An 18,665-nucleotide genomic window follows, 5' to 3' on the forward strand; every position below is an offset into this window, starting at 1 on the left:
AAAGGTCCATCTAGTGAAAGCTATGGTTTTTCCAGTGGTCTTACATGGTTATGAAAGCTGTACCATAAAGAAGGCTGAGCACCAAAAAACTGATGCTTTAGAATTGTGGTGTTGGAGAAGACTCTCAAGAATCCCTTGGAGAGCAAGGAGATCAAAGCAGTCAATCCTAAAGGAAATCAACCTGAATATTCATTGGAAGGACTGATGCTGAAGCTCCAATACTTTGGCCACCTGATGCAAAGAGCTGACTCATTGGAAAAGACTGATGCTGGGAAAGACTGAGGGCAGGAAGAGAAGGGGGTGTCAAAGGATGAGATGGTTGGATGGCATCCCTGGCTCAATGGACATGAATTCGATCAAACTCCAGAAGATAGTGAAGGCCAGGGAAGCCTGTCATGCTGCAGTCCATGGGGTCTCAAAGAGTTGGAACTACTTAGCAACTGAACAACAACAACAATGCTCTTAGGGAAGATGCTCCAGGCTGGAATTCCGTCAGCCAGTTCAAGATTGTGGCAAACCATCTAGAGTTCTTTGCAACTCTCTTGAAGGCCTGCAGTGCCAGCGTCACAGCAGTCTGGGGGTAGGGGAGAGAGAATTTCAGCACAAGCTGTGTTATGTGAGTCCCTCCTTACAGCTCCTTTATGACTCTATTCTTGGGTAAGTCATTTAGCAGCCAAGCCCAGGTTCCTCATATTCAAAATGGAGACTGAAACCTCTCAGGTTTCAGACGAATGAGAGTACTTGGAATAGCAGCCATCCATAAAGGGAAGTTTACCACGATATTGTAGTAGTTTATTCATAAAGGTTTCTTTCCATTTTCATAAAAGGTACAAATGAGTATATATGGAATACTGAATAAGTGACTAAGAATGGAATATTGAACTAATAAATGAATGAATTTTGTAGTCTGAAATAGATTCCTTACAGTTCTTTTTTCTAATAACCAGAATTACTGACTGGTTTCTAAGGGTATCTGTGACTTTTTCCTTTTTAACAGTTTTAGCTTCTGCTCTGGATGTAAACTTGCTCCAATTTGCAAAAGATTTTTAAAAACTTCACACTCATAGGATAACTATCAAAAGAATAAACTGGCATTATTTAAGTTCATATAAGTCATTTTTAAAAAGAGCCAGACTCATTAATATTCCTTTGTAAAAGGGATACCATGAGAATATTTATAATGAATGCAAAAATAAACATTTTCTTATCTTATTTTTACATATTATACTGCCCATATTTTGGGAGTGTTAATACTGCCACATAAACAATTAAAGCCAAGAATCTTTTTACTAAATTAGCATCTTGAATAGAAGCATCCTTAATCCATGTATTAAATTAAAACTAGAATCCATATTATTTCTGTCACACTTGAGGAAACCACATAAATGGATAGGTAATTAATACATTCGAAATCCTGCAAAGAAAGTCTCAAATTTATAAAAACCTATAACGAAAAGATTGATGCACTTGAAAATATAAATTTTATATATATATATATATATATATATGTCACCTAGAGTGAGCAGATATAAATTCGTAACCCAAAATATGTAAAGTATGCATCATGTGTTATTTTAAGTAAGTGAAATAATAAGTGATGGTAACATCTACTACAATGCAGATGTCAGCTGACCTTTAAAATCTCAGTAAAATCCATTATAACTCCAATTCCTCATTCTGTAGAAAGCTGGAATCCTGCCTCCAAAGATTCCATAGGTTCCTAGCAGGATTAAACTCTAAAGGTCACTACTGCCTATCTCTAGCGTCCTGGCTTTGCTGTGTTCTTGTTGAATCTTTTACCTTTTTCTTGCTATTATACAAACTCTTCAACCAAGTCCCTATTTCTTTGATGTATTGGGTTGGCCAAAAAGTTTGTTTGGTTAGTGAATAGGTTTTTCAATCAGGTTCCCAGTGAAAATGAAAAATATGTATTTCCACTTAAAATCGAACAAATTTTTTGGCCCACCCAATAGCTTTTCTCTCCTCTTGGGAATAAAGAAAAAATGACATATTTCTCATATTCTTAGGTAGAACAATTCAGCTCACTCTTTTTTCTACTTTCTTTTTCTAAATTCATCTAGACAGACATAAATTGATCATCTGAACAAAGACTGTTCTTGCCATGAAAGAAATGGAGCCAACTGCTGTTTGTTTTTTTTTAACCTACTTAAGCTACCAATTTGAAAGGCCATTAGGCTACTATATTATAATATGTAATCCTTTCAGCAAACAATGTTCTAATCTAAGCCAATATATTGATACTTTAGAGTAGTCCATATTATCACTATTCCTTTATAGGCTTTAACTTTTATCATTTCTGTTTCAGAATCTAAACTATAGAAGCACAAAAAGAAAGACATTATATAGGTCAAGTCTGTGCCCTAAGATGGTCAGTTAATTAAAGACAATCAAATGATCATTGATCCTACACAAATGTCCAGGTATGAAATATTCTGTGTATCATTAACTCTCAGTCATGCCATTTGGAAGTTCTTTTTACAATGTAAGCATCTGTTTTTGAGATCTTTCTTTTTTGTAACTGATTTGTGTGGTTTCATGGGGAAAGTATGGTTTTCAAAAACCAGAGACACAAATCAAATTCCTTCTTCACCAAATAATCACTGTGTTATCCAAATAAACCACTTAACCTCTTTAAGCCTCATTTCTTCAGGAGCAATGTGAGGGGAAACTAAATGCTGCTTCAGAATAAAAGGAAGTCAGTTTAGGATGAAAGCTTTGGTGATTATTTTGGAGAATGTGCAGGTGATCTGATTGCTCTCTTTGAACCATTTAGGTCTTTTAAAAGCATTGTAGAATGGTTCATTTCTGTTTGGCTCCCATCTCAGTATAATACTGTAATGGTTTTGTTTTAATCTCTCTCAGATGGGGAGTAGTACAGGACAGAGCATAACTGGGGGAGGGGGGGTAAACCAGAAGAAAAAGTAACTGCTAGCACCAGCTAGCTGCTGGGACCTAAAACAACAAAAAGATCATTTCATTCTTAGTGGAATTCCAGCTTACTAGAAACTGAGGGTAAAGAATTCACCAGGGATGCAAGAGATTCAGTTTGATCCCTGGGTCGGGAAGATCTCCTGGAGAAGGAAATGACAACCCACTCCAGTATTCTTGCCTGGGAAATCCCATGGACAGAGAAGCCTGGTGGGTTACAATCCATGGGGTTGCAAAGAGTTAGATACAACTACTGAGCGACTAACACTTTCAGGAACTTTTTAGTGGCATGTTAAGCTATCAAGCCCCAAACTCCTCCTCAGGAGCAAGAAACAGAGCCTTTTGCGCAGTCATTCCACATCACAACAAACTTATTTCTCCCTCAAGCAAACCTGAGGCCCTGGACCCCACCTAACTGGGATCCCAGCATGCTGAACTCTTCCAGTAGATCCTCTGGGCCATTCCCAGTCTAAAAACTTTCCATCATGAGTGAATTCAAGGATTTGCCCTCACCAACTCTTCTAAGTACCACCAAAAAATAGAACAGAAATTTGCATACTGGGATACCATAATTTTGTGGTTTCTAATTTAGCATAGGTTCTGACACAATTTGTATAAACATGTTAGTTCCCTCTGTTTTCTCTCAGAAACTTTCCCCAAGTCCACTGCCCTCAGGCCCTCTTCCTGATCCTGAAATGGCACGACCTCCACCAACAACTCTGCCTCTTGCTTGACCAACTTCATGAGGTCCCTGCCCCTCCTCTCTGAGCTCATCTAGGTACACCCAGCTTGCATCCTGCCCTGGAGCTGGGGGGTGCTCTCTCCAAGCCTGAGCCCCTGCCTAACTCCCACTGTCCTGTCTGGGACCCTGTGTCTGCAGTCAATACTGTATCCCCCACACTTATTCCCATTCCTGGTACCTATGAGCTGCTCTCAGCACTTAAAACCAGAAGATGCCCCTAGTCCTTCACTTCAAATTCCCTTTGTCCTTCCCCTGAGCTATAAATTTGCTTAATGTACTCATTCCTCAAAAAAAGTTCCCTCCTTTCACCTAGATTTTTTTACCTCTAGCTAATCTCCATTCTCTCAGCCAAACTTGTCTTTCCTTCCGTCTTTCCTCCTTTACTCTTCCTAAAGCCAAAATGCTATTAATTTATAATGAAAAGTACAGCTGTCACCTAGACTGAAGTATGTGAGTACCTAGCACAGTACCATCTCTTCCTGCAGGATGGAGCATGGTAATAGGAAAGTTGAGGGGAAGGTTCAATTCAGGGAGTCAAGTTTTGATGAAATCCCAGCATTGTGCAAAGGTGGTCTATACTTGCAGCTCTCACTTCTTCACTCTCCACCCACACCTTTGACCGTAGCATTCTAGCTTCTACCTTCTCTCATTCTCCTGAAACTGCTTCCAGTAAAACTACCAAGTAGTTCCCGGCTGAAAAATGCAGAGGAAATATTCTGGACTTGGACGCCCCGCAGTCTTGGACACCTCTCACCCGCCCTTCTGCACCTGCTCCTCTGGCCTTGCCATCGCACATTCTCAGGCTCCTTCCTTCGTTCCCCTTCCTCTGCTCCTTGCTAGTGTTTCCCAACCTTCTGGCCCTTTCCAGACCATCTCCAGCTCCTCTGGCTCCTCGCACTCTTCACCACCTTCTTGCACTTAATTTGCCGCAAGAAGCTCCTCACTTCCATTTGCTCTGAGAAACAGGAGGCAGGAAGCTAGTGAAGGAGTGGAGATGAGACCCTAGTGGTGGGGTGCAGAGATGACTCGGGGGCTGAGCAGACATACATACCAAGCCCCCTTAGCTGGCCTCCTCCTACCGAGCTCAGCTGCCCAGGTACATGTACCAAGTGGACCACAGGGTTTTTTCAACACTGGATGCTTGCCAGGGGCTAAGAGAGTTATGGAAATGGATGAACCACGAAGCCCAAGCCTGAGCACAGGGAGGGGTTAATGGGCAACCAGGAAGCAGCCAAAGGACCTGAAGCTGAGGCTGAAGATGCCACAAACTTCCATGAAGCCTCTGGCTCCCCTACACTGACTACTCTCTGCTTCACGCTAGTTCTGTATCTTGGGAAGACAGCTCTCATGACACACATCACACGACACTGTCATCATCCATTTAAAAACTGTGAGCCCCAGCATGGGACCTGCCTTTGTGTCTTTGTGGCTGCAGCACTAGCCCAGAACCAGACTCAGGGTGGTGAGGAAACTTGCTCAGTTTGCTGGTCGGCAAAGAGTGGAGCAAGTTTCACACATGCGTGAGCCCTAAGTCCGTGACCTCAGTTCACACAGCCAGCCTCAGTCATGCCCCCTGCGTGTCCCCAATATTTTGTATTCAGTTTCTTTAGATGCAATAATATTTGCACATTAAAGCTATAGCTGTGGCATTGTCAAAATGCTGACTATATTTTATATTGTTCTAATTATAATGAATACCAGAAAAATTAAAGTCCCTTTAGTGGGTTTGAATAAATAAAAGCTATTTTAAATGGGGCAAATGCAAACTTCATCTCAATTTAATCAAGATGAAAATAAATATATATTCTAGGGAGTTAAAGAAGCCCTAGCAAATATTCTTTCATGAATGAAATAGCTGAAGAAAACTTTTGATTGTCCACTCCTAGAGGGCAGGAAGTGTGTTTGCTGATTTAATCTTATGTATCCATGATCCAGCACTGACTTAATAAGGATAGACCATTTGCTGAGAGAATGAAGACAGCACTAAGGGCCACTCTTGAGGAAATGCAATACCATCTGTCTTATCTTTGTAGTTTTAAGGCACTAATTTTGTGGTTAGCGTCCCATTATCCTGCTGCCATTTGACAAAAATGAAAAGTAAGTTATTTTGCAAGATGAGTTTGGGATTCACTTTCACTCACACGAAAAAGGATCTTTTCAGTAGTTCACAAACAATCTCTTACAATGGAAAGCATGCCTTTAAAAAGTACAACAGCGGGATACTTAAAGCTTACTTTACTTCAGGATTGTGAATTTCAAGTAGAAATGATGTGCACATTTGTGAACTGGGTCACGATGACATATGCTAGAGGAGCCTGTAAAATCTGACTGTCTCTAACATCTTAAATCACATGCTAATAGGCATATCTACACAGCCCGATTTTCTGAATTCATCTCTGCTTGTCTCATTTTAAAAACAAGGGGCAGGTTTCCAGGTGTCTTGACCCTAAAATGGACAGTGAAGGGGAGAGGGTATAGAGAAGAGTGTGAGCACACTGGAAATACTGAGTCTCTAAAGAAACATTCATTTTGTGTTCTATGGGACAAAATAAGCCCCTAAAATCCACGTCACCTCAGGCAAAGTTTACAAAATACCAGAAGGATGCCAATGACCCAATCCACCATCAATTAAACTGGAAAAAATTAATTATTTGGTAAAGGATAAGGAATAGCCCGAAATATTTTTATCTACTCCAAAAAGAAATCAGGGTAACACTTCTAAATCAGAGACAGTCAGGGTGAACTGTATACCTTTTTTTTTAAAGGGCCCCTAGCAACCCTTTCCTATCCATGGTTAGATTCACAACTGATTTATTATAAGCTGGGCCTGAGGAAATAGGCAGACGACTCAAGGTATTAGATATTAGAGGTGATTTCCTCTTCTTTCCAATTAAAGGTATTGTACTATACACAGGGAAGTAAGCGTTTCATCTCAAGTACACAGTAGGGAGAAACAAACCTGAGAAAACTGTGATTGTTTTCATTAAGTATGGTTAACACAGGCAGAATATATTAGTGCAAAAAGAGAACAAAGGAAATTATTTCCTTTCATAGTATGGAAAAAATAAAGTGATACAGCAGAAGGAACTGAAATAAATTGATATATTTAATAAAATGGAAAAGGAAACATATAGACCTACATGGAGCAGAAAAGGAAACATATAGACCCACATGGAGAGAGAAGTCAACTAGAAGGAAAGTTATGACTAACTTAGACAGCATATTAAAAAGCAGAGACATTACTTTGCCAACAAAGGTCTGTCTAGTCAAGGCAATGGTTTTTCCAGCGGGCATGTATGGATGTGAGAGTTGGACTACAAAGAAAGCTAAGTGTCGAAGAATTGATGCTTTTGAACTGTGGTGTTGGAGAAGACTCTTGAGAGTCCCATGGACTACAGAGATCCAACCAGTCCATCCTAAAGGAGATCAGTCATTGGAAGGACTGATGTTGAAGCTGAAACTCCAATGCTTTGGCTACCTGATGCAGAGAGCTGACTCACTGGAAAAGACTGATGCTGGGAAAGATTGAGGGCAGGAGGAGAAGGGGAAGACAGAGGATGAGATGGTTGGCTGGCGTCACCGACTCAATGGACATGGGTTTGGGTGGATTCCGGGAGTTGGTGATGGACAGGGAGGACTGGAGTGCTGCATGCAATTCATGGGGTCACAGAGAGTCAGCCACGACTGAGCGACTGAACTGAACCTTGGTTGAGATCTGGATCTAGGTTAACATAAGCTTCTCTGCTTTCTTAAGGCCTCACTCAAGAAAGTGTTAAATAGTTATACTGCTAAGACTATGTAAGGGAAACTCCAGCATTCTTTAAAAAAATTTATAGCCAAAATTAAAAATAAGGAATAATCATTAAATTATGAGAAGTTTATACAAAATTTAGAAAATTCAATGCAAAATTTAGGAATGCAATATGTTAGCCATATGTGAAAACTGAATGAGCCAATGAAAGGAATGTTAAGTTGGAAGACAATATAAAGTACACTGATTTTATAAATCCATCGTTTTGTTATCTAAGTACAGATCCGTTCTTCCTAATAGCAACGACTCTCTTGTAGCCAAGTTTAAGGTTTCTTCAACAAATCTAACAGGATATAGTCCTAGTGGCTTTTTTCTTAACTGCTGAAATATATACTTAAAGAAAAAGGAGTAAGTCACAGATAAATGAGGTCTTATCTACATCAATACATCAACAGCATACACACTCATATCTAACGTTGATTTGGTATACAGGACCGGTAATTTATCCTCTTTTACCCTCTTCCTTGGTCTCAATCTTCATTCATTAATTATTGAGCAGTTATATCCAGACATGAGCCAGGTTTATTCAATAAAAATCAGTGAATTGCCAATAACTGAGACACTACCCAGAGACGCCAAGACTACAGCTGTCTCCCTAGTTACTGAAGATAGCAGAAGGAAAAATGGGCAGAGTCCAGTGAATTTACTTTAAATGCAAGGGAGAATTTTATTGGAGCAGATTTTAGACTAGAGAAGATCACTGAAGGAAACTGAGAAGTCTTCACTAGTGTACTTAAAAGTGATTGTTTCTTCCAAGTACAAACATCTCTAACTTACTCTTAGTATTTATTTGATTTGACTGTTCCTCTTTGTCCTTGACACAGAAACCTAGTAAGTTCCATTTGGGTCACAAAATGAGTATCCTCCAACTGAGAGGAGATGCAGCCCTCCTCCCTAATAGGCAAACCTTTCAAAGGAGTACATATGAGGTTTTTTTCAATAACAGGATTGGAAACACAAGTCGATAATGTGATGTTAATAACACATGGCTCACGGGTTCCTTCTGTAGCAGTGCAAAGGCAGACATGAGAAGCTAGAAGTGGCATGTGGGTGTGAATGAGTCAAGAGTGGCCCCGAGCAGGTACCTGCTGAAGCTGGGTTATAGAAGCATGGGATTCATTATATTAGTATCTCTCCTTTTTTAATAATCAAAAGCCTTCCAAAAAAAAAATACAAAAAAAAAGTAAAATAATCAAAACCCCCAAATAATTAGGAAGAATGGGAAAATAAATAGGAATAAAGGACTGGGATGGCATGAGAAACTGTAATTCATAGATAAAAGGAAAATGTTATTTTAGCCAATAATTTAAACCTCTACCCTCAATGCACAGCAATGGCTCTGACCTGGATCTATTCTCACTGCTATACCCATCCATATGGATTAACTGGGCTTTTCTTCACCTGCCCTGTCTTTGATAGAATGGCTCTTACTCAGACAGCCCAAGGTGAAAGGAAAAGCGAAGGACCACAAGGAGTGCAATACAGTCCATGAATATGAAAAGCTGACAATCTAAACAATAGAAGGTTTGGTAGAAAAAGAGATATAATGGGCCATTAATTTCCATTTTTGAAATTTTACCCCACTAATCACTCAGAAAGTCACAGAAAGGTCAATTACTTCCCTTTACACTGCTCTCTATAGAAACAGGTGCCCAGTAAATGAATGTGAATGAGCTAAAATGGCATCCTTGGCTGAATTTTTCAGACACATGTGGCCACAACCTCCAAAGCTTGACTTTTCAATTTATGAATGAAAGTGTTTGGTAGTAAATCCAATCCATGAAGCATGTTCTACCTGATATCCACAGAAGACCATCAGCCACATATCCAGCATGACAGGACAGGGAACGGTCAAAGGACTGGACAAAAGTCCACTTGTTCTTCTTGGGGCAATATCGCTCCACCGTAGGCAGAACCTGACGCAGTTCATTTCTGCCCCCGACAGCATAGAGGTATTCATCCATGGCTCCCAGCACAAAATGCTCCCGGCAGTTTTTCATGGGTGCTATCTCTGCCCAGGAGTTACTGCGGGGGTCATAGCGACAGGCCGTCCTCACAGCACACGTCCGACCACTGGCATGCTCAACTTCCCCTCCTGCTACAAACAGGAAGTCCCCCATGACGGCCACACAGTGGTGGCTCCTCCCCACGGGCATGGGAGCCAGCTCACTCCAGTTGGCCACGGCAGCGATGAGGGCATTCTCCTGATCCACGGGATTGAAGTACCGGAGTTCCTTGACTTTACAGACCTCACGCTTCTTCCCACCAATGATGTACAGGGTATCTGACTGGAACCGCGGTTTGGTCCTGCGAGTCTGCCACACGGGCTGCGCGTAGATGCTCTGGTGGTATTCCAGGGCCTCGTTGACCAGAGCTGTTGCCGTCTCACTTGCCTGGACCAGCGGGTGGGACAGGGCAACTGTGTGGAGCGTATCCACGTCCATGAGGCCAAAGCGGATATACTGCAGGAGCTCATCCAAGTACTGGTAATGGCAGCTGTGTTCCAACCACCTCACGGCTAGCTGAAACAGAGGCAGGGAGGCGGGGAGAGCACAGAGGTAAGAAAGAGCCAAAGCAAGGGGGCGCACAGGCCTTGCCACGTGTTCTTTCAGACACTTCATAATTTGCTTTTTTTCCTCACAAACCATGTACCACTCAAATCTTGTGATACCCAGTTGAGGGATATTTTTTTCCCTTTCTGCATCAGCAGAGACACAAAAGGACTCAAAACACTGTTGGAGAGATTAGGAACAATGTTATGTAAAATTGACAAGACTTAAAGTATCACTTGGAGTGCACAATAATTACTTTTCAAAAAATGAGAATATGGTGGTGCAACAGCCTGTTCTCTTGGGTTTTAGACGTAAGAGGCTTGGTGCCCCCACCTCCACCAGGAAGTGTCAACAGTGAACCGTGTCATCAGTGTAAGCAACATATGTCAACCAGTGAGTCAAGGTGCTGTATTGATACGAGTAATGTGAGAAAATATGTGAGCATCTGAGACCAGAGGGTGTGCTTGAGAGAAAATCAATATGACACTAGTAGCATGATTTAAAAAGAAAAAGGACTTTTCCCCCTGCTCCTTTGGTAAGGTATCAGTCAGGAAGCAAGAGAAGAAAAAGAAAGATGGCAATCTATCAATGTTATTTTTTCTCAATTAGTTTTCATTTTGAAGACAGTTGTTTGCACTGTAAGATACAGCAATTTGATAGAGCTATTTTCACAAAAACAGGATATGGAGGAAATTATTTTTGTATTATGGACACAAGAGCAGAATTTAACCCTAGCCTTTTTGTTTAGGTCTAGAAATCTTTCAAGAAAAAGTAAAAACTTTTGGCTACAGAAAAACAGAATTTCTTTAAGGCAGCTGCATTAAGTCATAAATAACAAATCTGAGTAATAGTTTAGAAAACAATAGCAAAAGAAGTCAATTCATGATATGGAACACTTAAAATAAGTTAATTAATGTGACTTAATATTTAAATTTGGCAAAGTTTTCCAAACACCAGCATAAAGAAGTATATCTAATAATTCCAGTCAACATATTTGATAGAAACCCAAGTCTCCCGCATTGCAGGCGGATCCTTTACCAGCTGAGGCACAGGGAAGCCCTTTATTCTTAACAGTACATATATTAAAGTAGATCTCCTAAGCAATATAAATGTGGACCTGAAGGAATTAGCATAAATAGAATACTGAATAATTTTGCTGTGTTTTACTTGCTTTCTGACCAATGGAACTGGGGTTCTGGGCTTCCTTTTTCAGCTGATTCACTGCACTAGAGAAAAAATGCCTACAGAGAGAGAAGGAAATGTCATGGCCTCAGGTCATTACTCCTTGACAAACATGAGCCGGGTTTTCATCCTGGTGAAAAGGATTGCTAAACTCTCTAAAGCATTAGATAATTTCTGACTTGTATCCATTTGACAAACGGCTCCAAAAGGCAAGGCATATTGCGAGCATGTCTTTTTAGTTTTCCAGATGAAGAGAATGTAGTCGGTGAATCTGCTTCCAATATATGCTAAATTGCATCTCTTAATGAATAATGAGTGAAGAGAAATGGAAAAAGAATGTCATTGGGTGCCAGGCAGCCTACAGATGCCACACAGGCAGATACCACAGAGGGCAGATGAGTGACACTCTTTAGCTGTTTTTCCAGAAACAGTATTTTTTTTTTAATTTAAATAAGATACTAGCCTGATGAAAAAAATTACCTGTGTACAGTAAGACAGTAATAATCAAAGACAGTGCAGAAGAAACAGATTACTCATCAATCACTAGGTCTCTGCCAGAAGTGGAGAGTTTTCCCACAGGCCACATCCTGGTTTTCCTCTACCCTAATTTTAGAAGTTTCAAGAAATGGGTTCCAATTATTTCCCTTGGGAGATAATTCTACAACTTAATAAATGATTTTCCATTCTTTGTCCCACAGAGCTTTCAAAAGTTTTCAGAGATAAGTCATCCCACTGAACGTCACTCCTGTACCAGGTAAAATTTTCTGAAACTTGATCCTTCATATTTCTCCTAATTTGAGTCATTCCAGCTGGTATTGCTTTGTTTTGTAACAAACTTCTCAGAATCCTTAGAGCCTAATGTTTTTGCATCTTGCACATGGATACTACCGGAAAACAGCTCTGGAGAATTACCAAATAAATGCTCGTGTCTTTACAGCCTCTTTTTATAGCACAGTGCCGCCCATTTAATTACTTTCCTCCTTCCTCATAAATCAGTTCTTCCCATGCCCTAATCAATCTTCCAGCCCATCTCTTAACACTGTCCAATCTACCTTGATCTTTCTAGTGAACATTGTCACTTACTGTGTAAAAGGAACATAAGCCACAGTCAGGCTCTGCTTTTAAGAAAATTTCTAAGGAAACAAACGGGCAGCGGAACAGTGACCCCTGTGATCTATCACTGATTCATTTTTGGCTTTCTGTGTACTTATCACCCCTACGTCACAAATATCATGAGAAGGTCCGTGCTCAATTTCCCCAAATATTATGTATTACAGAAAACTTCGTGCACGTGCATTTAGTCCGCATTTTCTGGGCTCCTTTTTCTTACTTACTGCCAATATGTCTAACTTCTCACATTTTTCATATAATTTTCACACATTCATTATTTATAAATATTTTCAGACTACACAGTCATTCATATATGTTGGGCTTATCTTTTCTCCAGATCAAAGGTAAATATAACTTACAGTTCTGCCAAATTCAAACCAAGATAAGAGTATTAGTGATAGATTTAAACCCAGTGCTTCTCAAACCTAACACGTGCATGAATTACCTGGGGTTTCTGGTCAAAATACAGATTCTGATTCAGTAGGAGGAAGAGAAGGACTGCAAGTCCACATTTCTAACATCTCCCAGGTGATGTGTATGCTGCGAGTCCATGAACCACATTTTGAGCAGGAAGGTTTTAGACAGATTCCCATCCATGAGACTGTAAACTGCTGCTGTATTACAGTAAACTAAGTCTGCTGTTTCAAATTTTAAAAGGCTTAAAATCAACTGAAACTTAAGTAGGATGCTTTAATAAAGATATAGGGCATGTATAGCTAATATTATGGGTAAGACAATGTATTTCCTTTATAGTAAGATACGGGTAAGATCTTACTATGGGCAAGACAGCATACTTTCAGACCTTGGGTCTATAAATCAGTACCTGATTCTGATAGCATAGAGGAAGCCATACAAACACTCTGCAGTTTTGCTTTTGTAATAATACATAAACAAAAGTAAAAGTGTCATCGTACTCAGTTTTTACTTTGGTGACAATATAAAAAGAGAAAAATCATTGAAACCATGGATAACTCTTACTTATCCAGATAATGCAAGAAATGGCAAAGAAAATCCACTGCCATGCTGAATTGAGGGCAAGGTGGTACATGCAATCCTGGAGCCCCTTTAAGAGGTTTAGAACAGAAACTATACTAGGGCTTCCCTGGTGGCTCAGTCAGTAAAAAAATCAGCCTCCAACATAGGAGACCTAGGTTTGACCCCTGGGTCGGGAAGATACCCTGGAGAAGGAAATTGTAACCCACTGCAGTATTCTTGCTTGGGAAATCCCATGGACAGAGGATCTTGGCAGGCTATAGTCCAAGGGGTTGCAGCATCAGACATAACTTAGGACTAAGCCACCACCACTAGAAACTATAGCATACACAGATGGCTGATTCATCACTGGGCATCATGAATCACAAAGACCACAGGTAGCTCTGTAGTGTATTTGGGGGCTTATATTTGCAAATGTTTATTTAAGGAGCTTTTGGCGATACTACACCTAGAAAGCATAACTCAGGGAAGGTGAAAATCCTATTCGATCTTAGTACTCTGACACACTGACATTCCCATCACCCTAATTTCTAAAATATTTTAATTGGGGGGAGGGTGGAGCATATAGTGAAAGTTTTATCTCTCACTTGCTTAGGTGACAAAGACAGCAACAGTGGAAAAGAACACAAGGATTCAGGTTGGGAGGACAGGTCAAAGAGTACTTAGGAAACAGGGCATTAGGCAAGGTGTTTCCTAAACCATCTGAAACACAGGACCGCCACCTCCAAAGACCACAGGAGATCTCCCAAGCACCTTGCCTAACCCAATCCATTTCATCTTGCCCTGATGGACAACTGTTTCTTCCTCAAAGGAGCATTTGCTACTGCTTATTCCAGTGTCAACATATCTCTCAGTTTCTTGATAAAAACAATGCCTAGCACATAGTACGGAGAAGGCAATGGCAAGCCACTCCAGTACTCTTGCCTAGAAAATCACATGGACAGAGGAGCCTGGTGGGCTGCAGTCCATGGGGTCACTACTAGTCGGACACGACTGAGCGACTTCACTTTCACTTTTTACTTTCACACATTGGAGAAGGAAATGGCAACCAACTCCAGTGTTCTTGCCTGGAGAATCCCAGGGATGGGGGAGCCTGGTGGGCTGCCGTCTATGGGGTCGCACAGAGTCGGACACAACTGAAGTGACTTAGCAGCAGCAGCACATAGTAGGCTACCTATATTTGGTGCATAATGGAAAATTCTTTATAACAATTCTTAGGCTATTTCTCACACTTCTTTTGAACCGATGACATCAGATTCTGTATATATCCATATCTGTCTGTCTATAGGCTTCCCCAGTGGCTCAGATGGTAAAGAATCCTCCTGCAATGTGGGAGACCTGGGTTCGATCCCTGGGTTGGGAAGATGCCCTGAAGGAGGGCATGGCAACCCACCCCAGTATTCTTGCCTGGAGAATCTCCATGGACAGAGAAGCCTGGAGGGCTACAGTCTATGGGGTCACAAAGAGTCAGACATGACTGATCTATCTATCACAGGCTTCAATTTCCTATTATCTCATCTTTGTGATTTTCCTATAAAGCCCTTATAAGCTCTCAAAACTTCACAAGGCAACATGCACTGCACTGGACTTATTTATATACGGTCCTCGTTTTACTCCCTCCACAATTGGTGCTGGCCACCTCTATTTGAAATTATTAGCAATGCAATGCACATTGTAATATGCTAATCCCTCAAATAAATTGTAAAATATCAGCACAAGAAGAAACTTTTGAGTACGTTTGGTTCAAACTTCTAAATCTTAGAAATCAAATCCGGACAAGTTATTTGACATACTCTAAGTCATGCAGCTGATTAATGGAAAATCTGGAACCAGAAATGCCATTTTCAAATTATAAACATGTTCTATTATATCATATAATCATTATTTGTCCATCAAAAATTATTTTAACGTAGAATCCAGGCACTCAAAACCAAACCCAACTTCCATATTGTCTAAATTAGAGAAAAAAGTCTGTTTTTTAAAAAATGCATGCTTTGCTTTAGATAGGTGAAAATGTTTTTCATTGACTCTCATTTATGGATTATTTTTGCATAAAAACCATGATTTAATGGTGCCAATTATAGAGTTTGTAAGTAAAGAACAAGTCGTTAGAGGAATGGGCTCCCCTGATTATTGAACTTCTGTCTCACTTTTTAATGGGAATATATATTTAAATTCTAGGTTATCCCCTGTTAACTAAACCTGGCTCAAAAATATATTGAAAATAGTCCCCTCCTTTTAGTTTTCTCAGTGTATCCCCACTGATTGCTATTCTATGAATAGAATATATAATACTAAATATAAAAGTATATAATTTTAAATTATGCAAAATTTTCTGATTCAATTAAAGTATTCAACCTATTTAGATGTATTTCACAAATATGTGAAATATATGAATGAACATCACATTCCTAACATGATAAACCCTCAAGCTGTGATCCAAATTCCTTTACTGTTTCTCAAACACACTGAGATAGAAGCTGCTGTTTTAAAATATAAAATTCCTGATCCTTTGAAAGAAGCTGCCGTTTTGAAATCTATCTCTGCTTATATATGTCCACAAGTATGTGTACTGTCCAACATGACCCCCAAAGCAATGCCAAAGCAATAACAAATTTTATATTAACAGATTCTCTGGAAAATATATGAATTAGGAAGTTATCCCAAATCCAAGAATACACATCAATGCGCTCTTCCATAAAATTGCCTTTATATCTTGCAAATATATATTAAAATGACCTTTACAAAGCAGTTCTCATCAGATGTGATCGAGTATTTTTAACCAACACTAACAAAAGATATAGCCCTGTCGAAAGCAGTAACTCTTTCTTTCTCTTGGTTCACAAGTATTCTTTTTCACAGAATTCATCAGCCAAAACTGAGTAAGCAAGAAGCAGCATTTTTGCCCACAGTCTGACTTGACCCCCTTGGCCTGGGGCAGCTATAATTACTCTCTTATTCTAAAACTTGGTTGCAAACTGCTTTGTTGATGGAGAAAACTGAGACCTGCCTTTTGCAGGTGCCCTGCTGTGAAGGCACAAGTGCCTATATCCTTGCCAGCCCTGTCATCCTACTGAGATAAGCCAGGGCACCCATCTCCCCTCAGTGACCGACAGGCAGCACAAATTCCACACTCCTGCAAATTCAGAAAGGAACAGAGGAAGGGCATAAGAGCAAGTCAGCAACCACCTGGCATTCCTGAAGCTCTACCACAAACCTGGCGTGTTAAAAGAGTGCTTGGGAAACAAGGAGTGGGGAGCAGAGCATGTGTTAATGGAACGAGTGACAATGCACAGAGAGAAGTTTTCCCTTCTAAATGGACGAGCAAGGATGCTCACCATCTTCTAATATATGGCCTCAAAGGGAAGCTGCACTGACTGTTTTATGTTGTGTTCAGATACACTAACTCATATGTTATTTTATAATGCCTTAAATTTCAATAAACTGTAAACACTTTAGCAAGATACCCTTTAAATATTATACACAGTTTCTTCAGATGAAAAATGTGGAAAGTTTCCCACGTGCAAGTGAACAGGGGTTGAGATTTGCCATGTTCGACTACACAGAAGCTCATTTATTTAATATGAGTCATGTTAAAGCTCTAAATGGTGACATACTACACCAGAATAATGACTGACACAGAGGAAAGTTCATATTAATAAATAAACACACAGAATTTTACAGTTTTATTCTCCTCTTTGAGATGAAATGAAAGATTTCTGTTCAAAAAGGCAACAATCTTATCCAAAAGCAGCAGAAACCAGGGACATAAGATCAGAGTGCGTTGTTCCACCAGAACAATGAAAATGTTACGATGGAGGAATATTAAAAATTACAACAGTGCTCACTCGAGTGCTATAATTAAAACTGTGTCAACATTTTGCTTGTAAAACAGTTTTCAAGGGAGGTTGTACATTAACCATTACAGCTGACTACAGACTTATATATGACACATAGGCTATTTTTTCCTCTGAGAAATATATTTCAATTGAATCAAAACTGATGAGGTCCCAGGTTCATATACTGTCAGAAAAAAAAAAAAGACCTGACAAATTTTAAATAGAATACTCAGCTTAGCAGGTATGGTAATAACACATATTCTTTCACTGTTCATTTAAAACTTTATGAAGTTGAAAGATTGACAAATGCTCTAACTGTCACCTTTAGCAAAAAATTTGTGCTTGATAATACTCTAGTTTCTCTTCAGATCATATATGTCTTTCACCTTTTACTAAAGATATCCGTGGAAAAGAACAGTTATGAGGAGTCTTTTTAGGGACTTAAAAAAAAAAGTCATGATGTATACAACTTACCCTCAAATGGCTCAGAAGAAAAGCACACATGTGTGTTCTCTCCCTCTCTGCCTAAATAGCTATTCTCCTACTAGATATTTATAGAGAGATAGATATCTAGAGATGGAGGCAGAGAACATATGATAAAGCAAATGAAGTAATTTGCTAAGAAATGAGCAAATCATATGGATGTTCTTTACTATTCTTATTCTTGCAACTTTTCTGTAAGTTAGAAATTATTTTGAAACAGAAAATTGAAAGAACAAAAAAAGTGCCTGTTAACCATCTTTAATACATATTTTGCTCAAAAAATACATACTGCCAAGCATCAGAAGCAAGAGCCCTTGCAACCAAGGCTGTCTCTCATAGACTGTGACAAACACACAGGACTGGAGGAACCACAGGAAAACTGCCCTGAGGCCTGCCCCATTTAAGTTCCAGGTATTTGTGAGGGCAAATACAAGGACTTGAGTTGTCCTTTGGTTCAGTCTTCTAACACAAGGCAATTTTTAAAAAGATAAATTATATATCAAGAAAAAACAAAAGTAGGAAAAAGAGATGAAGTTAGTACACCATGATATCTTTTACATTTATAAGAACTGGCCACCAATTTGAGCTGATCTTTGAAAAGTCACTACAAAGAACAGCAAGAATACATGGCCAACACTGGACCAGTCATTTGGCACCTCATCTGTTAAATGAGTGAGTTGATGCAAGAGTCTCTTTATCTCTGGGATATATGTCACTTACAAATCCACCAAAAAGTAATATTTTAAAGTAGAATCCTCAAATACACACTACTATATGTAAAACAGACAACAAGGACCTACGCTATAGGATGCTGCTGCTGCTACTGTCACTTCAGTCGTGTCCGACTCTGTGCGACCCCATAGATGGAAACCCACCAGAGAACTATATTCAATTTTTTTAAAAAAAACCTAAAAGGGAAAAGAATCTGCAAAAAGAATGTTATTGTTTACAGTCACTGGGTCATGTCTGACTCTGCGACCCTGTGAACTACAGCACACCAGGCT

General features: G+C 39.7%; 1 protein-coding gene and 1 pseudogene across 1 annotated transcript in view; one reads left to right on the top strand and one right to left on the bottom strand.

Annotated features, from left to right (window-relative positions):
- The window catches only part of KLHL32 (kelch like family member 32), a 217,725-nt gene that overhangs the window by 21,670 nt on the left and 177,390 nt on the right, over nt 1–18,665 (bottom strand). Inside the window, exon 7 of the mRNA XM_055433048.2 lies at nt 9,298–10,024. Within this exon, the coding sequence (XP_055289023.1) occupies nt 9,298–10,024 (727 nt within the window). The remainder of the gene's footprint in view (nt 1–9,297; nt 10,025–18,665) is intronic.
- On the top strand, nt 17,527–17,636 carry LOC129561356 (U5 spliceosomal RNA; annotated as a pseudogene).

Source organism: Moschus berezovskii, chromosome 10, assembly GCF_049115385.1.
Source record: "Moschus berezovskii isolate FMDL1 chromosome 10, NW_MosBer_1.0, whole genome shotgun sequence".
Taxonomy (NCBI): Eukaryota; Metazoa; Chordata; class Mammalia; order Artiodactyla; family Moschidae; genus Moschus; species Moschus berezovskii.